Raw genomic sequence first — 26311 nt, 5'->3', positions numbered from 1 at the left:
ATTGACACTTCCTTAAGAACATCTTTGTAGTGTTATAACTACAATTCGTATTACCGGTAGGTATTTTGTGACAAAACAGTACTGTAAATGCAGAAAATTTCGTGGTGGTTTTATGTTCATGTTTTTTTTTATTACCAATTCACCACAAACTTAAAGCCACCACGTTTCTCTATGGCATTAAAGAGACTGCAGTGCATGGTGCTTTTGCAAACTTAAAACCACCTTGAATAGTCCTTTGTCCCGCTACTGCAAATTTTAATCCCTGTGAACATAACGTCAAATTCATTTCCAGTATCTAAAAATATTGCCTCTATTTTAGAAGTTTGTTGTTATCTAATATGTCTATTGCAGGGAGCCTTTTGCCTCCTGGACGAAAGTCAGGTATCCGTATTTACCCCTGGATGGAGTGAGGAAAGGCATGTCAAGTGCCTTTTCTAAGGGCACAATGTCGGTTTCAAACCCAGTACACTATATATATGACTGCACTTAAGAAAGGACAGATCAAGACAGCAGAAAAATATTCCCAATAATTTATTCCACTTCCTACTAACAAACACGATGCACTGCTACTGTTTGTTATAAAGCCATGTGTAGAAAATGTAGCACACAACTACATTGCAAAAAACAAAGCACTGTACAAATTTATCCCAACTACTATACTAGCATATCTTATATTGCCGTTTACATGATACATTGCAGTCACAAATAAAGTGTATTTAAAAATAAAGGTTTACTGCAGAAATATTGCAAAAAAGTAGAAAATATACACAAGACAGTGGTGCCCAAACCTTGCTTACTTCACACATTTCAATCTTAAGTTATGAGCAAACTCTGTTACTACTGTCTCAATAACACTTGGTACCTTCTATGTCACATACTGCCTTTATTATGAAAGTATCTGTAGTGGTGTCTTAGTGGACTTAATAGATATTTCTGAATAATAAAGTACAATGCTGACAATTAATGCAGTTCTCATTTTCATGATGCAAAAAGAATGTCAAAACTTGTAAATCGCATATTGGGTTGAAAAATTGAATCTGCAGTAAGTAACCTTGATTTGACAATAGCAAGCAAATTGATAGTACATGTATATCAGTATTAATGATATTTAGAATCCTTAACACTGTTATCAGTGTGACCTAGCACCAAATATGGTATTCACACGATTGAGATGAAGTCTGCTGTTAATAAAAACACACAATTGTATCAAAAGTATGGCATGTACATAGTTAGGTACATTCATTGGCAACAGATATTTGGAATTCTCTATTAGATTCCACATGTAAAATACTATCATAGGTGTGATGTGATATCCTAACTTATCAATAAAAGTTTATGGTGCAACTATAATATTATATCTGCAACATATCCTTTTCTGATGCTGCAAATATTGGGCAAACTATCAGTATCATACTTATCCCCTAGCTTTGCTATACTTTTATTTATCAAACTATTCTACACATAAACGGTGGTACATCTTTATACCTGGGTTGTGGGAATAAAATGTACCTAAATTCATTAGTATCCTGTACAGACTGAGAATAGCCATTCGAAACCTGGTTGCTGATGAGCAAATCTGACGTGTCACATTTGCATATTTGTGACAAGACAAATCTGACAGTAACCTTATTCCTGCTCTACTGTGCATTTTCACATCCAGTTTGATATAATTACACCACACGCGTCTCTGCAGTATAGAGCATTTACACCCACTTGTCATGCCAGTGAAGAGGAAAGAGCTGACAGCCATGTTGGTGTCCCTATTTGCATTTCAGTGACCATAGCTAAAATGTACACAGGATTTTTTTGCTCTATAGGGCCATGTTGATTTTATTGTAGCAATGACATCCTCTGGAATCCCCAAAACTGATGCAACTGTGCGAATGAAAAAAAAAAGTTTGACAAAAAACAAAATTACATTTTTGTTCTTTCACATATTCTTTTCACTATTGAATTGACTTTGGCATTCTATACATCTTTAATATCCATTTTCTGACTTCACGTTGCAATTCACAGCACACATGCATTTTCTCATTTTGTACAATTTACAGCATGGTCGAAATCTTTTTGTGGAAATGGACTAAAATTGAAGTGCGCAAGGTTGTAATCCATATGCTACTAGTAATCAAATCAACATGGCCTAATCAAGTTTTAAGTACGCCTTACATAATCTGTACTTTCAGCTGTAGACATTCAATAGTGGGTATTTGAGAAGGTCAGAAGATCTTTACATGTAAAAAAGAACTTGAGCTATGATTTACTGGTATGCAAATTGGGACACCAACATGGTAGCTGTATCAGTTTTTGCACAGCTGCCATACTGGTTGACTGGAAATCCCTGACTTAATTCTGATAATTTCAGTAAAATAATTTCAATTCACAGTTGCAAAAATTCCAGTAAATTTGGCATGTATTTGTAATTGAAAGAACAAGGTAAATTTTATCTTAAACATTTGAAAATTCAAATAAAATCACTAGCAAGTTTGCCAGATTACTGTTACATTAAATTTGTACAATTTACCAATCACAATCCGAGTCCTTATCCCACTATCTCTAAGATCACATTAGTTTCTACCCACTCCTATTGGCTACTTCACTGCACATCAGTATGTCAATCATTACATCCCATAATATCTTACAGCTGTCATGACATGTTATACCATGTGGCTTCCTTGGATTGGACAGTACCATTTCTAGCTGTCTCTCTCTACCAACAAGACCACATTGTTGTCTAGGAAGGCATGTTTAGATCCTCAAAACACATGCTCTTTAATGCCCTATTCAATACGTACCAACATTATCTAACATTTAGTTCCATATATATCAATGAGTTTTTTTGGGAAAGCTGGCTTTTAATGCAGTGCCAATAGAATAAATCTCAAGGGTAGCCTTCCTTCTATACTCCACAATGATAAGTCCATGACTCAAGGCAATGTGAGTTTTTTTTACAGACCTGAGGTACTAATAGTAATGCTACACACACCGGTTGGTGTAATGCTATAGTAACATTTCCAAACTAATGTCCAGTCAGGTTTTTTTTGCACTTCTAGGCAGTGTCCATCCATAGCATGGCCGAAGCCTGGATCGGCTATAGCTCCTTTCCAACAAACCTTTGGAAATGTGACGCAAGAAGTACATATCACAGTGGTGCAGGGACTGATGAGGACTGTTGTAGAATCACTCATGCATTTTTACTATCTAAAGTATGCAGACTGTAAAAAAATAGGCTTAGAACTACAAGAAAAGTCATAATTACTTTTTCAACCCTTCAAAATTTCAAACTAAATCAGACCCTCTTTCTTGATTCTGAACAGGCATGTCATGGAAAATGGCTTGCTTTCTTACAGATAAGAAAAGTATTACATCCATTCATGATATAAAATAATGGTCTTGAAGAAATTGTACATATATACTCGGATTCCTTAACGCACTGTTACAAAGTATATGGCCAGGCTGTGCCAATGGAAGATATTATGTACAGAAAATATAAATCAATATAGTAAAGACAACATGGTAGTACACTGGTAACATGTAATCCTTGCCCACTTGTGGGCTTGTAAATTAAAAACCTCACACAGAGTTGTCTGTTTGGCTGTCTATTTATGCCTGCCATTTTGTCGACATACATGTCTAGTAGATATATGGTTTTGTTATATCTTAAGTCATAACTTCCACTTGCACACGTCATATGCTTCAATATATTTCTGGCATCTGTATCATGAATTAAGTATAACAACTACAGGAGGGACAAAAACATGTCTCCCAGCATACAAAGGTGCAATCCATATACTGCAAATACATTTACTTTTCTGGTGGTTTCATTTTGCATTAAGGGGGAAAATGAGGTGTTCCCTTTGCTTTAAATCTGCAGTTGAAACAATTCTACAGTAGAAACGCATTGTTTGTGGTGTCATGAATTCACCATGGGGGAATCATCACAAGAATAAAACCACCGCAAAAGTTTGGAGATTCACAGTATATTCTGCTTGTTACATCAAGCTTTGGGTCATTCTACTTGAATATAAGGGTGTGCAGGTATTCTTGATGGAAATAAACATGTATTTCAGTCTGTAGATTTGTGAAAAAAAACTTAAATAGCAATGTTACATTTTCATTGGTCTGACAGATTCAAATAAAATCAATCTTATTTCTAGTAAACTTTTACAAAAAAGAAACGAGCGCTACGCTAGTCCAGGTGCCGTGGATCGCCTCCTGTTAGCGGCATCGTGTGTAAAACCTCGTCCAATAGCTGCAGGGCGCGGTGCAGGTGGATCTCGATCCAGCAGGGCGTCTGTTTGATGCTCTGTCGTGGGTAGTCCGGGCCCCAGCCCTTCACGAAGCTCATTCGCAGGATGCAGAGCCGCCTGAGGTCGTCCACCCCTATACTCGCCGCAGACGACAGGCCCAGATCTGAAAGAACCCCTGAACATGAGTTTATTCAATATGAATCCAATATTTGTGTGACAAATGAAGATCAATGGATAAAGAAGGAAGGATGGAACGAGAGTTAAGTAAAATTTCTCCCAAAAAACTTTTACTGTCCTATAGTTCTGTATTTTTTTGCTGACTTTCAATATTCTTCATTCTTTGGTCTGATGTCAACACCTTTCAAAGAGCCTAACAATACATTGCATCTTCACACCAATTAAATCTTAGCCAATCAAATACAATTAAACAACTGTTCTACTGACAAATGTTTCTCATGTTTCTACTTTCAAAAGCAAGACAGACATAAATTTTTTGTAGGCATTTAAAATCTTGTGACACAAGTTTCCTTTGAAAAGCGGCTACTATTAACAGTAAATTCTGGGAGTTCAAGACTAAGTGTTAAACTACAATTGCTAACATGTTGTACTCTTTGGCCAATGCGGTATATGATTTGACTTACCGATGGCAGGAGCGATCCCACCCACGGACCCCGGCCCGGGCACGTTCCCCGCCACAGCTGCGGCCTGAGCGGCTGCAGCTGCTTGTGCTGTTGCCGCCTGCTGCTGCATCTGGCGGTGGCACTGGCGCAGGTCAAACACCTGCAAGCACGGACGGGATAGAACACTTACTAAAGGTCACAATATTTGGACTTTCCTACAAGGAGTACAACTTTTACAGAGTGTAACTTGTTGTCGTCAAGTGCTGTGGAAGAATCCTCACTAGATAGATGCAAACAACATCAATTTGAGTCTGTTTCCTGCTCCTCAGAAAAGTTTGCAACCATAACTGTTTATCGTAAAAAAAGTGCAAAGAAGCAAATTCATGCGGTACATTGGAAATATAGGAAATATAGGAAAACGATGCTTGCATCAACTAAACTAAAAAAATACACTCCAAGACCTGAGCAAAGTAAAAAAAGATGTCATGTAAAGAAACAAGGCAAAGAATTTACTGTTTATTGGTATACCATGTTGTGCATGTGTCAGTCATTTGTTCAACTTTCCTGTAATTCCTGACCACTTAGATTTCAGTATGTAGGCATACTTTCTTTCTTAACCAAACTTTCTTTTTAGTTGTATGTAAAATCAGAATTCACAGTGAGTAATTTCAGCACACTAAACTACACAAGCCTCACCTTGATGTAAGCACTGGGATAGATCTTGTGCACAGCGTCGCCCGGCGCTCGTCCCGCCTCACGGTCCAGGTAATAGCTCTGCACGAAGACGGCGTGGTCGCTGAGACATCTGACCCAGACGTCACCCTCCCCTCTCAGGTCCAGCTGTACACCCTTCCCAATATGTAACCTGGAAAATTGGGCAACTTTCATGCAACCTTCAACAAACGAAAGATGCCAGATGGCTGTCTGAAATGTCTGACTGTGTCCAAAATCATATCCAGTTGCTCGAGTAACTGCTTTTTGGTGTTAAACTTGGCAACTTTTTCTATGCCACAAAATCTTTGAAAGAACCTTGAATGACCTTGAAAATATTTTTTGTACACTTGAAGTAGTATTAGACAACACACAGAAGCAAAATGAGATATCACTGTATAAAGTCAAATTTTTGATACATATACTTGTCTAAACTGAGGAAATATTTACATCCATACTTTTATCCTGAGGGGCAAAAGTACTGTCAGACAAGTCACAGTTAAAGACTGGCCACATGTGACCTAGTAGCTTCCCTGGTAAATCAAATTTTATGCATGGCTAGGTCATTGGTGTACAGCCCCCTTATTCCCCCCTTTAGAAGAAGCCCTGTTTTGGTTCTGGTACACTGGAAAGTAAACCTTATGTACAACTTGAGCATAATCACAAACCTTGCTCTTTCACTGGCCTCTGTCCTGTGCACGTTGGAGAGCTGTCCGAGGCAGAACCTGTCGATGCCTGACGGATCCGTGTACCCGTCCACAGTCACTGTTGGACAGCTGGACGGGACCTTGAAAATTTCACCAACTTGGACATCCATCTCAAAGTAGGCAATAGAGCACCAGTATTCAGGGCCTCGTGTGAGGAAAAGAAGGTAATGCAATTAGGATGGGTAACATTAACTAACAAGTTATTTTCTTAGTGAAAGGTTGTTTTTTTTTAATTGATCAAGTTGCCTAGTATGCATGGATCTCAGATAGCCTTTATTGTGAATGATTTTTTTACAACACATGCACGACTCCCCCCAAATGTCCTTAGTTTGCAATCGTACAATGATTATACAATGAATGTGACCTGGCTATTCTTATCGGTAGAATCACAAACTGTTCACCCTTAATAGAATGTTAATCCTGATTAGAAATAGGACATTTGCAAATTCACAACTACTTAAGGCTTTACTAATCAGAATTAGTAATCATCACAGAATAACATGGAATTTCTAGTGCATGTTCTGTGGTGTTGACTTAGACTTACCAGGTCGTGATGACAGCGGCATGTTTGCCAGAGATGCATCGCTGTGGAGCTGGCTGTTCCCAGCACCACCTCCAGCTGGAACATACATGTATCGTTAAGCAGGTAAATCAACACATAATGTAGCATATAACAATGGCACCGAATGACTGAGTGGCTGCAAAATTGTGAGGTCACTACTTCGATTCCTGACATCCCTGACTAGACATTGTGCTTGGGAAAGGCACTTTACATGTGCTTTACACTCCCCCTAGGTGTACAAATGGGTACCTAACTTTCATTGGGGACATAAAAGGCGGTGGAAGGCTTTGCCTTTCAATACTGGCCATGGGTAGTGGATAACAACCCACTGCCCCTAAGGCCTTAAAAAAGCCTTTGTTTTTAGTGATTCTTGCTTTTGTCTTGGTAAAGAAAATTCAAAACTTGCCTGTGGTGGTTTGCATTCCTCTCATAACACACTCTAGTGGGATTTTAGTACTGTCAGCAGTGAATACCCTTCTAGCTACTTTTATACACTCTACACACTAAAACATGTCTGAAGTGAGAACATGTTCCTTACCCCAGTATGGTGGCGGTGCCAGGCTGCCCTCTGGCGCCATGTTCTGTGTGTACGTCGCTGTGTTGTTTCCTGCCCAAGTCGTCGTGTTGCCTAGAAAACATTCAACAGCAGTGATAAACATGTGTGTAATTTTCAAAATAATCACAACAGCTTGTTAGGACGGTCAGTGATGGTCAACCTGAATTTTTCCGACAAGAGGTGCCCAAGTCAAGGTAGTCTGGAAATATGAGGGCATAGCATCCTGTTTAGTAAATAGTACAAAGAAAGCTCCACCATTGAGGTGTGACCAAAAAAAAATTGTCATCTTCACCACCATCACTAGTTCAGTGCTAGGTAACAGCTTATCACGGATCATTTTCTTATTCATTTTTGTAACAAACTTTAATGACAGAACAAACATACTTCTGAAGGGTGTGGAGGGCTGGGTAGCGACAGTGGTAGACTCCAGAGTGGAAGGCCCCGGGGTTGCCTGCTGCGGAGGTGCCTGCTGTTGCTGTGCCATGGAAGGCCCCGGGCCTGACGGCACTGCAATGTGTGTGAAGACACTGTCTGAGTGAGGGGGCGCCCCGAAACCAACCATGCTCGGACCTGAGACCAAATAAAGGGTGAAATGAGTTGAATGACCTCACAAGATTTTGGCAGAAAACAAAATGAAACAGATGAGTTTAAAAAGACCTCTAAAAATTTATTGTTTATCCCGGGGTAAACAGTAAAAGATACTATAGCCTACACACTACTTGAGAATCCAGCGTTTCACCCTGCCAAGAGCTACTGAACTTACCTACTGAACTTACCTACCTAGGTATTCCGTCGGCCACTGTATCACCATATCCAATTTTCACTATCTGGTTAGCTGACATACATGACCAACAATGCAAAACTAACCTCTGAATATCATCAAGACCTTCTAAATTTCTGGGGAGACTCCTACACTCACCATAATTTGTGAACTGATACTGGAGATTACTGGTGCAATGGATGGGTGAGAAAAAGTATTTTTAATTAGACCCACCGTTATGCATCCTGGTAATCTAACAGAAAAAGAGCATCCCCGGTCTTAAATTTTACGCAGAAATAATTTCAATACACAACTCATGTGGACTTGAAGATATGCCCAAGTGTGAACGAGCCTTTACCTGGTCTGTTCAGGCCATTAGGGTCAGAGTGGGACATCCCAAAACCATTGGTGACAGGGGCAGCTGAGGAAACTGTAAAATAAAACAAAAACTGGTTAGCAAATAAATGTTCACCTCTACATTATCTATCTACACTGGTATATGAAACATTATTGAAGTCTTCATTACTTCCTTACTGGTGAATGTCACACAAGACATTACAGAGATAATCAAGGCAGTGCTGATTGAACCTTTCTCGGATATTTTCAAAAGAATCAGCCAAAGTTTTGGAAGCACTGTTGACATCCGAGTGCAACTATCACAAAATCGACCATCCAACAATATGAAAGCATGCTGTAAGTATGGTCAGTCGGGAATCCAACATTGAGATATTGACATCAAAATTCCAATGTCCCTAGAAACAGCCAAGGGCATTGGTTAGGAAATGATACAGCTTCCACTGTCTACAGAATTTCTTGGCAAATTTCCAAGGATTCTAAAAGACATGTATTAGGCCTGGTACAACCAAGAGTTTGACATCGTAATCTACAAGGCTGATAAAACATACCAATGACTGTAGAGCACCAACATTGGGGAGATATGAATATCACGTTCATATCGAAGAATGAGAGACCATCAGAAATATCAAGACACAGAAATGTCGGCATACTGATTGAGACCAATTCCTGACAGTTTTGATATGAGAGGACTCACATGACATGTCTGGTCCTTGCAAAATGGATGAAGTCTGACTCACAGTTAGTCAGAGTGCAGTGATGAAACAGAATAGTATATGCCTGCAATACTTCAATAGACTGCAAGAGGGCATTGCTATACTGCTGTTTCTACCCTACCCGGATGTGACTGTGATACCATGGGATGTGGGCTGACGTCACAGTTGAGTTGCGCGGTAGAAGGCACAAAATGGGAAGACGATTTGGGTGTGACTTAAAATCCTTTAAAATCTTCTTTTTCCTTGAAAATTTTGGCCCAACCTGGAGACTTTTGGGGATAGAAAGAACAAGCAAGGTCTAATCTTTCCCATTTTGGTCAAAATTTGCTCAGTTTAGCAGTTTAAGTGGGGTGCGGAAGGGTTTTAGCTGTTGTGTCATATTGGTGGTATCAGGAGAAAACTGGGGTCAAAGATGAGGTTTCTTTCATAGAGCGGGGATTCCTCAGAGTTTGAGGTGGTTAACCCTCTGTTTTCTTTTAGTTTTTACAAAGATGATACTTGTGGCTGTCTGGTGGAGAAATTTCTTTAAGATTGAAATTGGGGTTAGTACTTTTCTGAAGCCTTGTTTTAGTGTATTTCAACATGCTGGCCTATGGAGAGGTCCAACTATAATGTCAGCCCATGTGTGTAGCTGTCAAGAGGAAACAGAACATTAAATGCCTGCAGTACTGCAATATACTGCAAGGGAGCACTGCTGCGCTGCTGTTTTTACCCTACCTGAGTGTGGTGCTGATAACATGGGATGTGGGAAGCTGTCAGGCCGACTCTGTGTGTGGTTGGAGGTGTGTTGTATAGTCTGGATGGACTGGGAGGAGTCGGAGGTTCCCGGTGTGTTGTACTGGTTCCCCTCCACCTGCACACACTCGTGAACAAACTCATCCTTCACAAGTCTACTGGGAGGAGCTGGGGAAAAAAGGGTCAGGTTTTAGAAGCAACCCTTCTTAATCTGTATCTGCATCTGTATCTATATAGCTGATATAGCTCAGTTCTTCAGTGTAACACACCAGCTTTGTGGGCACAGAGCATCACAGCAGCTGGTTCTATTATACTACACTAGCCTGTACATATCTGTAAGCATTGTTTATAGCTATCTAGTGAGGATTCTTTTATAGCACTTGGTGGCAACGAGTTCGACTTTGCAACAGTTCTAAGGAAAACTAATGTTTTAGACATTCATTTGGACAAAATGTCAGGCAAAAACTTAGAGCTCTTTTCATGTAGGACAAGTGTGTAACTCACTGTATTGTATTAGACCTTAGACCAGTCTTTATTATTTTCATCAATTTTCATCCATTTCCACAAAAAAGTTTGCGACCATGCTGTAAATCCAACAAAGAAGCTGCAAAATGAGCAAGTATATGCCATATATCATGCATGCCAACAAATGTCACTAAACAGATACAAAGGTATCAATATTGTACAATGTTGTTGACGTTCACAACTATTTACAGTGAATAGCCTGAAAACACATTCACACTGGGGACTGTTTGGGCAAATTTCTAGTGAGATTCTGGCTGCCAGTGGTTCCCTGGAGGTTTTAGTCAGCCACAAGGATGTGGGAAGTTCCAGTCAAGGTCAAGTCCACAGGCGATGTGCTGTCACCAGGGACAGCGTGACCTTAAACCAGCTCAGTTTCATCAGACCAATCTCACAACAACATACATATGGATTAAAGGTCACAGAACACAGTTTTTCAAAAGTAGTTTGGGTATAAACCTATAATTAAGTAGTGGATCATAGTAATTGAAAAAGCTGTAAAGATTCTTCTGCACAGATATGTAAGGCAGAAACTACAAGCTGAATGGTAATGGAATGGAATATGTCAGTTCTTCTGAGACTGTATTCTCGATAATGATGTTTGTGTTAAATGAATTTGTTCCTGAATACTGTTAATGCCAATTACTGTTTGATCTCCAATGGGAATTCAAATAAAATAGGGTTTTGAAATAGAAGGAGTCAGCAAATTTAAGATCGTCTCCACATATTTTGTAGATTGTACCCCGAGTCAAACATTCAATTTTCATACCTTTCTTGTGCATCCTGTAAATTCTAGTGTGAAAGCTTCTAACTTTGGGGTCCTTAACCATGTAAATCATAAGCAAAAATATTGTGTTCTGCTACCATCAAGTCACATATTAGTATTGTCTTGTTTCCTGATGGGAGAGGGGAGAAGACAAGAGGGGAGGGGGGTTATTGACACATTAGCAAGAATGTAACATTACACCTACTAACCTGTGTGCTGCAATGTCAGCCCAGAAAGGTCTGCAACAAAAAGTACACATTCTCAACACAATTATTTCAACTTCCTGGTAAAAGTCTGAATAAAAATCACAATGCTTTCTGTAGCTTTGCATACATTAGACGTATATCTTCTAAAACTACTTTCTGTACAATGCAGATTCAAAAACCAACACAAAAGTCAAATGGAATGCCAATATGTCCATAATCTTGCAGAAAATTTGTAACAGAAGTATGTGTATATGGTAATGCTGCTCTAGTAGCAAATATATAAACAAAGGTTATCAAAAGGCCTCCGCCCTGGAGATGTTGCCAAAAAATGTAAAACTGTATATAGCTAGTCTACTTGGATGCAAGCAAACTGAAAAGACTTTAGTGAAGTTTAAAAACATACACCACAATCACTACACATGCTGTCCTGTCCTTACTTACCGATGGCTGGCGACACTACCCTCTCATAATGGTACGGATTCACACACACATAGTCCGCCTTAATGTCGAAAGCGAACTTGCAGAACTTGACGTGTTTTAGCTCGTTTTTGTGCAGGTCGGGCCAGCGCCATATCTTGGCGTATATTACGTGTGGGAAAACTTTCCGTCCCGCTACCTACAGCGAAGAGAATAGAGAAGAATAGATTGTCTGTAACTCACCTATTCCGGGTGATACCACTCTCTCATAATGGTAGGGGTTTACACACACACTGTCAGCCTTCAAGTCGAAAGCATACTGGCAATATTTGACATGTTTGAGCTCGTTTTTGTGCAGATCGGGCCATCTCCAAATCCGAGCATAGATAACGTGGGGGAAACCCTTTCTGCCTGCAACCTGAGTGAAAAAAACAAAGCAGTATTAGCCAATAACCACACCGGGTTTCCTCCGTTTTTATCACAATTTTGGCTTCTTTTCATTTCATTCAAACATGTTTCCTAATTTTTCCAAATTTTTGTCAAATGTCCTCTACAGCATTTTTTGCAGGCATTGGCACCTTTGAGTGGGTTTTCCCAGTACAGTAGTTGTTGAATTTCAAATTTGATAGTTTCCCTTGTATTTTAAAAGAAATTCAGTACATCATACAAAACGAATGTTATTTTGTTATCATTCTCAATTGTGTCGGGACGGGGACTCAATTCATTATGATGTGGTTTCCTACACATTTCGTTTTTTGTGGGGGGCTAATATGGGGGGGGGGGGCATTGTGAGACCTTTGTGACATCTTGTTTTTCAATGCACCAATATTTATGTTTCAGAAATACATGGTGTCTCTTTAAACAAATCCATTCTAATATAATTTTAAGTGTGAGATGGCAGCCCTTTTTTGCTCGATCTGCACAACTATAGTATTGGTAAAAAAAAGAAACTGTCAAGTCGAGCTCATGAGAAACAAACATTTTGAAACAAGAACAAAGTATGTATCAACAAAAACATGGATATAAAACTTCCTGGTAGTTATATGTACATCATGATTAAATCATTGTTGGTCTGCGTGCTGTAAAAATGAATACAATTGATGTGTTATCCTTGCAGCACTAACTTGCACTTACCTTCAGGGTGCCATTGCTAAATAAACATAGTAATACATATACATAGAATACAACACGATGTATTCCATGTCACCTGAGGTACCAGCCCGACCACGAAAAGGATTGCCCGTCAGTCGGCTGGGAAATATCAAGTTGATATTCAAATTTTTCAACAGCAATGATCATAGTCATGACATGCATTCCACTTGTTCTATGGAAACCTACAAGTGGGATACAATGCCCATGGGATGCTGTAAAATAGGGACCAGTTCGGAACACCCGTATCAATCGTTATCGTGACCCAGGTTTGACATACATTGTGACAAGTAAATATGACAATACAATACAGTACCCTGTGCCCATACGCAGGCCTAGTATGAATACAAATCAACTTTGTGCAAGCTTACAACCCATTTTAATTTGCGTATAACAAAATAAAACAAAAAAGAAGAAAAACTAGACGAGAGAGACAAGACGCATTTTCTACCATGAATATAATACCAGGGTGCTGATGCGCATTGTATGGATTTTCTGGCGCCCAATTTAGAACTACAGCACACAGCATCGATGAAGGTTAGACATCCAGGTAATACTAATAAGACCGTTTGAATGGTTTGACCATTTCCAAAATCACATCCAGTTGTTTCAGTAACTGCTTTTTGGCATACAGTACACAACTGCAATCAATTGTGCCGTATTTAGCTTGAGGGATAAGAACATGACATAGTAAACCTGTCACGTGTACATTACTGCTGGGCTGATGTAAGAGACAGACGTAGTCATCACGGCGCCAACAACTACAAACAGGCTTACCGCGGACAACGGGTCATCAGAAATCATGTCAGAGGTTCTCGCATCATTTGTAGTATAATAGTATTACATATCTGCAAGTTATCTTAGATAGCTTATCAAATTCTACTGCTGGCAAAGACTGAAATCAGATTTCTTTTTCTTGCACGAAAGGTTAACTCTTATGGGTTATAAATGATTTGATGCAAAACTTTCAATTCAGAGATAGATTGAGGGAAATCATTTGCTGAAAAATAGAAATGTGTGTGCATGACTGCGGACAGCATACCCAAAGATGCTATGGATGGATCCTTTTGATATTTGTACTTTCTTCCCTGTAATCTATTAGTATTATAACAGTTTACTATTTTCCACAAAAGGCAGGTTTCAGGTATGTATTTTGGGCCCTGTTTAATACAGGCTAACTTACTGTAAATTATGAAATGATCGCAGTGGTTTTATTTTCACTGTGACCTTGACATTAAATCATAGCCATACTGTGATGCAGAATTGTTTCGACTGCGATCTTAAAACACCACTTAAAACCTCCTTTTCCATCCTACAACAAAACCACCACCAAAAGTAAATGGATACAGTACTCCACAGATCTGAGTATATCTAACATCACTCTTCCAAACAGTGGTGACCTTGAACCCAGTCCAACACATCAACATGCACATCTGGTGTTCCTAGTATAACACAGAACAGATGCGAACTGTCCACCTCCATCCTCGTGTTGTCATGGTAACGGATTCATTCATCTAGCACATTTTTCCTGAAAACCGTTTTCCAAAACATTATCATCTATATGTCAAATCCATTTTCTTGGTTTCACACATTTTTAAAGAAAAATATTCAGCAAGACAACTACATAAAGCTGAAAACAGAATGCTATAAGGAGGAGAACATGTATCTTACTGTATCAACTTCATGATATGATACTGTTTGTAGTATGGACTTTTCCCTCTGCATCTATTTAGTTTTAATGTTGCAGTTCAGCATTGTTACCTATGCTAGAGCTATATACTTTGGGTATACTCGGGTGAGTGTTAATCCTTGTGTGTGAGCACAACAACTCGAGAATGCTTGAATAGACTGTCTTGATGCTTGGCAATTATAGGTAGGTCTTGATGAGACCTTCAAAATGGCTAGATTTTGGGCTCCCTAGCGACTTGTATGGTATTGCAGCGGAAATTCCAAATCCAATTTTGATATCAAGGGTTCTGGACCACCTGTGTATATTCCAGGCAAATACTGAAAAAGCTAAATAGTGGCCTACGCATTATTTCCAGAACAACAAGAAAGAACTCTTTCTCTTTTGAGTGATGAGCTACAATTTATGATTGGCAACATTGCCTGCTGTACATTCCCACAGTTTAAATTGCTACAGGCAGAACAGGAAGAATGTGACAGCTGATATCTATCCTATAAAACCCTTGAACATGTTCTTATTTCCTTTGTGTCACAAATCAGATTACTGAACTTCAAATACAGGAAACATACCAGACGTAGTCTCCAAGTAGATTTTCACGATAAAAATGCAATGTTTTCTTCTTTTTTCACTGACATGTATTCATCATTAGACATAATACAGGTACAATCATATTCATAATGGCAGTCTACTTTTTGTATTAGACATTCAGTCTGAAGTTGATGATTAAGTGGTATTCTATGAATGATTATGTTTTCCCCATACTGAAGAACATATATTTTTTTCTTTCTTCTTTGTGAGGTTCTTCCACCAGTAAGAGATGAGTTTTGAATATTAGCTGTTATTGTAAACATGAGCAACTTAAATTTTTTACTCGCACACAATAGTGTAGGGCGAGCCTAACGGTATTGTATTGTATGTGAGAAGCTTGACAAAAAGCCAGCCTTTCCACATACTATTGATTTGTATTGCTTGTACATGTCATGAAATTCCCAGCCATCTTGTCCTGTATTGAACTCAATCCATCAAGAACACATGCAAAAAGTGTTCTTAGATGGATTCAATATTACAGGGCCACAAATTTCTCTTGCTTAACCTGAAGCACTGGCTAGAGTTGACCTTGAAAAACACACGGTCAGTATGTCACAGTTATGACTCACTGACTGTTAGTCGGGTCACCTCAGCTCAGGTCATGTATAGATCTGGTGATCCTACTAATGTAAGGGTAAGTTAAATTGGACTGTGTGACTGATGTTCTCTTTTATTAGCTACACTTTATTACAAACTGGATGTGAGTGATTTGCCATTCAGTGACCATCTACATGTATCCGTGAATAATTCTGTCAGGTTGGAAACAGGGTCCTTTATGCACAATTCTGATTGATTCATGCAAGGACGTTATATCATTCATGAGACTATTTCACAGCATTGAGGCATCTTGGTGTACGAAAGCCACGTGGTAAGCGATGTGGGTGCAAGCATTCTACGAGTCTGGAAGAATCCTCCTAAAAACCTTACCTTAATTTTCAAACACTCAGAACTACTATTTCTTGCATTTGAAATTGAAGGCCAAATTTTGTTGGCCAAAGCCAACATTTTTTGCCTTAGTTACAAAACAACCAAAAAGTCCCCTTTGCTGGTTGAAACACAGCATAGTGGCCCTAATCACAGCATAGGGGATCCAAATTACAGAATTGGGGGCCCCCTATACGCTGAAAAGACCTGTAGAGAACACTGAATCACAGCAAAGATTCCTGCATATACAGTAACATCAACATTCGTAAACCACTGTACTGCATTTCTTATGGAATTGACAGCCTAGTTTAAGGGTTTGAATTCATAATTTTGAAGGCAGTGTCCAATAAACAGAGAAACCAAAGAGACAGTGAAATGATCTTGAACTGAAGTGGAACATCCGGATGTGTGACAGACAAGATAATTATGTGACTCACTGTTAATGTTAGGGACAGGTTAGCTCACTGTTAGGGACAGGTTAAAAGGCATGCAGCAACCTGACGTCAAATGAGCAATAAAAAAATTATCTGTTTGGCAATGCAGACAAGGATTAAACTTTAAGTTAATTAATGTTTCAATAAGGCCAAAACCTTACTAGCAACAAATCAAACTCAAGTAGTCAGTACACTACCGTGCATTGTGAAACTTTTGCTGTGGTTCTGTTTACGAGGTTTTTGTTCTACCATTGACTCATACTCATAGCATGGCGGATACCTTCAATTCTACAACTCCAAATTGACATGAGAACGAAAACCCTTTTTTTCTCGGACAGCGAAATGAAACCACGGCAAAAGTAAATAGATGTACAGTAATGCTGAATAGCATGAAGCTTAGACAAGCCCTGTTGTTTATACAATCCTCCCCTACCCTTGAGCTTGAGGGTTTTAGCACACTGACCCGTCTAACCCTCACATTCACATCTCCTGATGTCAAACAGATTTAGAGGGAGGTTCATGGACGAGGTCTGTTTGTACCAGTGCCAGGCCTATTCTCCATACAGGCTTGGGTAATATCTTGTAATAACAGAACTAGGAAATCCTTGGAAAAAACACTCCCAACTTTACCTTTGGCATACTAAAGATTGGCATTGAATGACTGAGTCGCAACTTCGCGGCAAGGCTAGCAGTTACGGTCACCGGTTTGATTCCTGGCATTTCCAGCAAGATGTTGTATATATCCAGGTGTACAAATGGTACCTGTCTTTGGTTGGGGGGGGGGGGGGGGGGTGGAAGACAAGGTTGGGCTCTGCCTTTCGGATCCAATACCCTGCCCCAAACACAGTGGGTAAAAACATGAACCCACTGCTCTTATGCAGTTATGGCTTCAAAAAGACTATGGCACTAGCTTTTAGTTTTACCATTGAGGCCTATGATAGAAAGAAAGATTACTATCATATCAAATTGGCGTACCACCCTCGGCTAAAAAAAAACAGGGAAAAATTACTTCCTCCCGTTTATGTCATCTATTTTTCTTCCCCCGTTGAAAATGAAAACTTTTAGTGTTTTATATTCCCCCAGGAAGCTCACATTGATTTACATGTTTTCAGATGCAAATATTTCATGTACATATTTGCAGAAAGCACAGTAAAAAAACATTTTGACTACCCGGTATACTTCAATTTTTTTTAAAGTACCATGTCGCACATTTTTTTAAAAGCAAAGGTTAGTCGAATACAGGACATTTTAATGTACATTTCTTTTTGAAAGTTTTTCATCAAGTTTTGAATTTTTGCAAAGATCAGGTGACATTTGTCCGTCCCAACACTACAAATTCCCATCCCGGGATGGGTGGACGGGTCCTGTAGACACTGGCTGTCTTACTCAAAGAATTCAGCTTCAAGACCAACCAACTTTTGGTTTCTTCTTGAAACCTCTCCAATACATGTATTTCTTAGCAAAATTGATGGGAAAATTTCATAGGATACAACCCATTCAGATAATGACTTTCATTTTTACCACAGACCCTTCCATCACTTTCATTTTTACCACAGACCATATGCATGGTGGCAGAAGAATTGGGGTAAGCACCGCAGAGTATTTAGCATTCTCAGAAAACCATGTCAATGACCGGATGTGCACTGGTGGTATACATGTCAGATATATAAATATATACCTAAGCTTGAATCCAAACATGTTTAACATGAGATGTAGATTAAAATTCTTGCAGGGGATCAGTAGTACGGGGTGCCTGGAGGGTTCACAGAAGATGAAACCCTTCCCTTGCCCTGGGCACCACCAACATCCCCACCCCTATGGCTTACATGTTACCGCATTGTCAACATTTCTCACACATTTTCCACAAGCTTCATATGTCACAGATGTTCTTCCATAAAAAAAATCAAATTCTAACAGCAAATTTAGCATATCATAATTTCTTTTATTGATCAATGAATAAATAAATCAGATATTATCTGAATTATGGGTCTCCAGGACCTGTCCCTCTGTCAAAGCGTCAAGACACAAAATTGATGAAAACGTATTTTTGTAACCTTAGAGTGAGAGATTTAACAACAAAAATCAACAATACGGGCTCCAAAACATTGAGTGGGATAAAAAAAAAGGAGTTCAAAGCTGGAAACAGCCCTGGTCTATGATTAATACTACTAGTACTACAAAATTCTTGGATGGCAAATAATAAATCCAATCATATACAACTAACAATGGCTTTGTTCTATACAAGATTTTGACAGAGCTTGAGCAAAAAAGACAACCAGGTGTTGTTTACAAACGACACTTTGACTTTTGAGGCTATCCCCAGCTCCATGCAAATTCAAATTTCAAGGCAGGACAGCAAGGTCACCAACAGCAGGATAATTTGATTTCCCCTTCCACTGGGACTGGGTTAAACCAAATCTTAATGACCTTACAGATTCTATCAATCAAAAGAAAAGCACTCATTGTCATTACATTTTACTATTACAATACAACTATTTTGTTTAAAATTGAAATGAAAAATGAAATGCGGACAGACTTCGTGTATAATACCTCAGGGCTATTAGTGAAAGGCACTTGTTTTGAACCAAGCACACTGACGGTCACCCCTGTTCTTCTCAATAAATGTGTGATGGGTTCTTTTACCTGCAAAGGCTTGACGCTTGAAGCTTTAAAACGCCTTATTCACATAAATCACAGCGAGGCAACCAGATTTTGTAATTGCCTTCCTTGATTTAAGGGTATACGTAGGGGCTTCTTCTGAATTCAACGTCGCTGATACCCGCCATGCAAAGGTTGAAAAAAATAGGTAGCAAATTTCTAACTTGGCGCTATTCTATTCTCACAGCTATATAGGTCTTGTCTTGACAGGTTTTCCTATGTCAGTATGTGGGTTCGTAAAGATGGTGCTGGTTCAAACAACAAGTAAAAGAGCAACCACTCTTATCGCAATGCTTTGATTCCAATATTTCAATCAAATTTCTTCTCAATCTTTTCAATCCCTTACAGCATGTGGAGCAGTTCTTTCGTGCTTCAAGCTACTATACTAAATCTAATTGCTATTTTGATCTTTTTTTTCCCTTACCAAGATATTTATCATTCATAACAATTCTGTATATTATTCTGGGTCATAGGCAGTCTGTGTCAGGTCAGAGCCTCCGGGGACATGGAACACTCTATATATGTACATGACAATGTATTTGTATAGAATGATATACTAGAGGAAAGGCAAATGGCAAAGGCATATGGGGTTGAATAACTGCCAAAAGTCATTTATCAATAGAGAATGATATCCATTTTCGAGATAACATCTGTTTGACCAATGATATTAAGTGTACACAAAATGCTTTCACCCGATGCTCTAATTGTTTGCTCTAATACGCAGATAATGTACATGAGTGTAGTACTGGTTAGTAATAGTATTTAGCAATATATTCTACGCCAAAAAAGCAGTTACTCAAGTTACTCAAGTAACTAGGTATGATTTTGGAAACGGTCAGATGTTTCAGGTAGCATCATTTCATCAGTGAAACTGAGTGAGGAAATACACTACCTATGAATTGATATGCAAAGAGATAAAGACAAAATTTTGATAATCCAATAGGAAAAACAAAAGTAAGACATAGTCAAGACAAGGTCAATTGGTCGTGGACAAATGAGCTCATCCAATATACCTCAGTCACAGTTAGTGTCACTGCCGAAAGGTTGTAGACGCACTTGAAACGTCTGACCGTTTCCAAAATCAAATCTAGTTGAGTAACAACTTTTTGGCATATCTAATTACCTGGGTGTCTAGCCTTCATGGCTGCAGTAATATATTTTGTATGGCAACACTGAGTCACATCCTGCATCTGCTTGGAGGTTAGCAAGTTAAATGTCAGTTAAAGTAATAAAAATTCATGATTTTTGAAAGAGTAAATTTTGTAGATTTGCCACTGAGCCAGGCCTTAAATCTGCTAGATTGTACTGTAAATTCACAAATGTTTACCAGGACTTATTTTGCTTAAGGTGAGGAAAAGAGGGGTTTGTAGCATTTCAATTATGTTAATGGTTGAAACAACAGTAGTGCAGGCTTTATCGAGTTAAAGTGCCAGTTAAAAGTTCATGATTTTTGAAAGAGTAATTTTTGTAGATTTGCCACAGAGCAAGACCTTAAATCTGGTAGGAGATTATACCGTAAATTTACAAATGTTCACCAAGAGATATTTTACTGTAGGTAAGGAAAGGAGGTTTTTGCAGCATTTCAAGTATGCCATTGATTGAAACAATACAATAGTACAAACGTCTAAGGACAAAACAAGTTGTATGATTTTGCAGCAAAGAAGTCATCACAAAAAATACTGAAAACATTTCAAGATTTACAGTAATACACAAGGTACATATCCTTTAGACAAATATTGTAGTAGAGAAGCAGGTGGGAGGATAAGGAAGTACTCTGCCGGTTTGAACCGGCCGTGATGTTGTGTCTTCGCTATGACGTTCCCGCCTACTCTTAGAAGACTCAGATGTCACGCCAGACAAGAGCCCAGTTACACGAGCTAACCTTTTGTCACTGGTAAATCTGTTTTTCCTTGGTAGGAAAACCGGTATCACAGAACCACAGTACAGTAATTTTGATTTCACTTTTTCACTGTGTTGGAACATGTTACACTAGTAACTTTTTACTTATTTGGAAGACCATGCCCAAAGCCGAATTGCAAACAAAGTAAAGCTGTGTTATTTTCTTGGACCGGCAAGAACCAAAACATGTGGATGACTGCAGATACAATGTGTTCATTGTCAAATTAAACAAAAATCCCGTCCACTGATTTTTTTTTTTACACTTTAAAAAAAAAAAGAAAGAACGATTTCTGTACTGGTACCCCCCTACATTGCAGAATGTGCATCCCTCACCCTACAATAAAGACTAACCCTGGCAAGAGAAAGACGAGTCTACCTTCATGTCTAGCTTGTCCCCCCAATGACCTGGACTGGTCAAGGGACTCGGTAGGTAGGTAGGTATCCCCCTACTGGCCAATGTGACCACTTTCTTGTGTAGATTTTGTTTGAACCTTTATCTATTCCTGAGAAGCTCAGATTGGCCAGTGGCTGCTTTTTAATTTTATTGAGGTCAGGAGGGAAGTTTTCCCATTAACATTAAGAATCATATTCTGTCTAGTCCCTGAGTTGTATATGACAGTTTTGACTTTCAGCAATTATTCAGTACACTTAACTTCTCAAGGGTCAATACATTCATGTTGTTATATAACATAGTAAACATACAATCAGCAGACTGTCCATACATGTAGGTCAAGTGGCAATAATACATACAACCCAATGACCCTGAGTTTCTTGCTATGACCCATTCATCGTGAAGTTAAAACCTCCTGTGTTTCCATCATTGTCCAGCATGTGACCATGGCACAATCAGTATCACGAACATAAAAGTTTCAGTAAAAAGTAAAACCACAACGAACACTACATTTTTACTGCAAAATTAAATCCCCTCAAATTTAAATTTAAAGAAATTTCCAGTAGTTCTGATGATTCTCCACTGTGCCTTAGACAGACCCAAACATCTGCTCAAAGATTTGGTATGTAAAAATATGCTTTTGGGCTTTGTACAAAAACGTATTTAAGTTTGTGGTGATTTAATTTCAAGGTAAGCCAGGTAAGGAGAAAATAAAGTGTTCGTAACACTTGGTCTCAAGTCCGCAATATCACTATAGTCACATTCTGTATAGTATTAGTAATGAAAACCGCTGGTAAATTTCAGATTGCAGTAAAACGTTCACCAGGAAAACCGTGAACGTGAAACCACGACAAAAATTTCAAGATTTACAGTAAACACCATGTGTAAAACAGAGATATTCATCTGCTTGAAGGTTCATTGGTTACCCAATTTTCAGTAAGATTTGACTTAAGATTCGTTCGCTGTCTAAAGAAATAGGCTTTCTTACCTGTAATCTCCCGTCCAGTGTCCTCTGGATGGTGACACACTTGCTGGGATGTGCCCCGTTTGTGGTGATCGCTGTGATCAAACTGTCCAGTTCATCTTTCTTCTCTTTCAGTTTCTTCACGAGGCTCTCTATGGCTCTCTTGGCGAATGTTTCGGTCTCTCCTCCTTGCCTGTGGCACATGAGACTGTGCACGATGCTCAAACAGGCATCGTTACTCGTCACTGAGTTTGAACTAGACATCGCTAGCATCGAGGAATTCTATCAATCTTTAACTCACAAATTTTGTTAGATAAAATCTTGATCTAGAGAGAGTGAAAAAAAAAAAAAAACTCGTGGGTCCTTGTTTACAAACGTGGCTCTCTTGTTGTTGCGGAGCAGGTTGGGAGAGTGTCGTGTTGCGGTTGTGTGGGTGTCTTACTCCTTCGCACCAAAAACAATGCACTTCCGGGAACCTACGGACGAAGAAAAATCAGATGAACGGAAACAACAATGACTCAAGTTCAGATAACAAAAAACCAAACAAAATCACATACCGACAACAACAACGATGGGCGGCTCAATTTTGGACGTTTCTAGACTTCGAACGAGACGATATTTTAAGATAACGTTCAGGGATATGTAGATAAACGAAAGATGTCTTTAAGAAAGGCGTTTACCTGTATTAAGGGCAGAAATCCCAAGGCTGGCTCCCCGCGCCCTCCCACGGCTCGTCCACAAGGGGTGCACCCTATCTCTCCCCGACAGACTCCGTCGGAAAATCCTCCAAATTTGATAGCAGAAATCTCCAGCTCACGACTATTGCTGGTGCTCCTACTTCGTCAACATGTAGATACATTGACTGGCAACGACTCCTATAATCCTGGAGTCCCTATGGCTTTGAGAAATGTGGTTTTGGTGGCATAAAAACTAGTGAACCTCCCAAATTTCCCACAACTTCTCCCACTGGCGCGACAGCGCAAAACATTGCCTCGCGCAGGCGCACATGGTTGGTCAAGGCTAATTAACCAATCAGAGAGCGCGATAGAGCCCGCGTTCTCATAACCGAGAGGCGACAGCGTCCTGCTCCTTGATTGGTTTACTGGTAAGGTGTTTTCTCACCTGGCTAGAACAATGTTGTTGTACCTGCAGAACAGGTGAATAAAGGACCTTCGGCGTATTGTTAGCGTGTTTGTGTGTTTTTGCTTTACAACCTTGCGCTAAGAGAACCTCTAGTTTTCATTTGTCCAAGGACATTATACAGAGAGAATCTACAGACCGTCACAGGTAACGCAATCCTTGCGGAAGGTAAACCGCCTGAGTACAGTATCATCAAGAACATCTCTATCTTTCTATCTCAGTCTGTCTCTATCTGTCTGTCTTTCTGTCTGCATGTCTTTCTGTCTCCGTCTGTCTCTCTGTCTCTCTGTCTCTCTGTCTCTGTCTCTGTCTCTGTCTCTCTCTCTCTCTCTCTCTCTCTCTCTCTCTCTCTCTCTCTCTCTCCCCCCTTCTGTCTCCCTCTCTCTCCCTACCCCCTTCTCAGTGGCAACATACATTCATAAGGCCCATCATGACGAACAAGACACGAACAAATGAACTCGACTAGCGGTGTGATAGAGTGATAAATTGCCGGCGGCCCCTGTCCCTGTGGGTCCATGGCCCGGCACAGATGTTCCCTGACCGAGATGTGACGATGACAGATCCCCTGCATGACGTGGTCAGGTCGTCCATTTATTTTCTCACGGGAGTTCAGGGTGGTCTTTGTCTACCTACCTTTGTCTACACATACTGTAAAAGGAGATATATTCGCGGTGGTTTATGTTCGAGTTTTTTCACGGTTAACTATACCTCTTCGACTGCGAACATTTCTCCCTTTATGTTAAAACCAGCCATGACGGTTTCAACTTGAAGCTTTCTAAAACCACCGTGTACGCTTAACTTTACTCCCTACCGCGAAATTGAATCACCGCAACATTTCTTCTTTTACAGTATACGTATGTCACTACCATATCGCGATGGTAAGTTCGACTGCATGGAGGTGATAGCGATCGAGTGTACTGAGCTTTTAGAAAATAAAATAAAAATAAACAAATATAATCAGTCAGAAATGAAATTCGAGTTCGTTTTCTGTGTGTACAATGTTGAATTATGACCTGTCACTATTACGCTATTCACGTTCAGAACATGAAAATGGAGTGAATTCATAATACATGTAATAGGTCCGGTTTTCAGTCACTGCTTGGGGATTTCAAATTAAAGTGATCCATCCAGTGCGTGGGATATTATCAGTCAAACCATCAGCTCAAAGAAAACACACGACAGATTCCCAGTCACCGATCAGGATCTACCATTCAGAGTGGTGCGAATGTAAAAAAAAAATGTCGATAGGGTTAAAAATGTGAAAATCTTTTTTGCCAGATATTAACGATTGAAATTTGTCACAGTGCGGGTTAACTTTTTTTCAGTCTCTGTTGGGCTTTGTTAAATTTTTTGACAAAAGAGAAATGCGAACCTGTCAAGAAGTGAAATATGTATGGATGAAAGCCATGATGGACAAAATGATGGAGGATGAAGTATTGGATATGTCTTTTTGTGGAGTTAGCGGATGGTCCAGTTAGCAAATGGTGATTTTTTTCAACCTCAGAGTCTTATTTGACAACATGAAAAACGACCATTGCTTTGTACAGACAACTATTTCAACTTTCGCGAAAGAAACGCTTGGAAACCGGAAAGTGAAATGAATGCATTCGTCTTCACGGTTTTGAACACTGAAAGATGATTGAAGTTCCATGAAAGCAGATTTTCCTTTTTGAGGCTTTCACGAACTTTACTCCCACAGTTACGTTAGGTGCTAACCAATGATATGCGTATCTAACAAATGAGACAAATGACGATCTCCGATCCAACGTCATCGTAGAAGTTCCGTGAAAGCAGACATTATTTTCTTGAAGTTTACGAAATTCTGCGCCACCACAGATACCAACCAAGGATACCGTGACATGTATAGCATGTAGTCTCTACCAGACTCTATGGGTCGCTGGAAAAAAAGGAGGGTTCCATTTCTACGGTTTTTCCAGCGACCTATGGAGTCTTATTAGAGACTTATAATCCAGCATGGTGCCCAGCGGTGACATATCTTATCTCCCAAGTCTCTTCTGTCCTCTCTAGGCTGCAAAATTATCCGTATTTGCAGAGAGGACAGAAGAAACTCGGAGCTATAATATTATAAGACTTGCAATCGATACCAGGAAGCGCATATCCTACAAAAACTGACAGATGATTATCTTCTTTAGATATATTTCTCTTTGATATATTTTCCTTAGATATATTTCTCTCAGATATATTTGAAAATACCAAAGAACTGTTTCTGTTGTCATCACCCCTGCACATGCAGTGTTTAGGGTAGACAAGAGCAAGAATAGCAGAATTGATCATAAAATCGTAGGAAAGTTTAGAAAGAAGAAAATAAAAGTAAACGTTGATTGACGAAGAATAAAGCAATGCAAATTTTCCATATTTTTGTCAGTTTCCTTTGCAAGTACGCAAAGTTTACGACCCGTGATATTTTTTACCATAAATTGTTTTTGATATGCGGCCGTAAATTGCAGCTGAAACCGTCCCGATAATTTGTCATGTGGTCCCGCCGGGGATGTGGCGATATGTACGATCTGTCATGTCATAAAAATGAGCGTCGCTTGAGGGCACGATAGAGTTTTGACTGATGACACAGTGAGCTCT

At 39.4% G+C, this 26311-nt stretch overlaps 1 protein-coding gene across 3 annotated transcripts; it reads right to left on the bottom strand.

Moving 5' to 3' along the window:
- Positions 1-515: 515 nt before the first annotated feature.
- Positions 516-23589, bottom strand: LOC118412430 (mothers against decapentaplegic homolog 4-like). 3 transcript variants are annotated; one of them, XM_035815293.1, is made up of 13 exons: positions 23254-23589; positions 22598-23049; positions 11904-12078; positions 11466-11495; positions 9951-10136; positions 8522-8593; positions 7788-7973; positions 7386-7475; positions 6830-6904; positions 6247-6430; positions 5564-5732; positions 4889-5027; positions 516-4422 (listed from the first exon to the last, which is right to left on the bottom strand). In XM_035815293.1, exons 2-13 carry the CDS (start codon positions 22844-22846, stop codon positions 4187-4189), a joined length of 1791 nt encoding a protein of 596 aa, XP_035671186.1. In that variant the 5' UTR covers positions 22847-23049; positions 23254-23589; the 3' UTR covers positions 516-4186. The 3 variants fall into 3 exon arrangements, with proteins under 3 accessions (XP_035671186.1, XP_035671185.1, XP_035671187.1); XM_035815292.1 differs by lacking the exon at positions 11904-12078 and adding an exon at positions 12123-12297 and having other exon boundaries at positions 23254-23585; XM_035815294.1 differs by lacking the exon at positions 11904-12078 and adding an exon at positions 12123-12297 and having other exon boundaries at positions 516-4410; positions 23254-23585.
- Between the last annotated feature and the right edge of the window lie 2722 nt (positions 23590-26311).

This window comes from Branchiostoma floridae, chromosome 3, assembly GCF_000003815.2.
Source record: "Branchiostoma floridae strain S238N-H82 chromosome 3, Bfl_VNyyK, whole genome shotgun sequence".
In the NCBI taxonomy this organism is placed as follows: domain Eukaryota; kingdom Metazoa; phylum Chordata; class Leptocardii; order Amphioxiformes; family Branchiostomatidae; genus Branchiostoma; species Branchiostoma floridae.
Note: the sequence above shows the minus strand (reverse complement) of the source record. Positions and strands in the feature narration are given on the sequence as shown.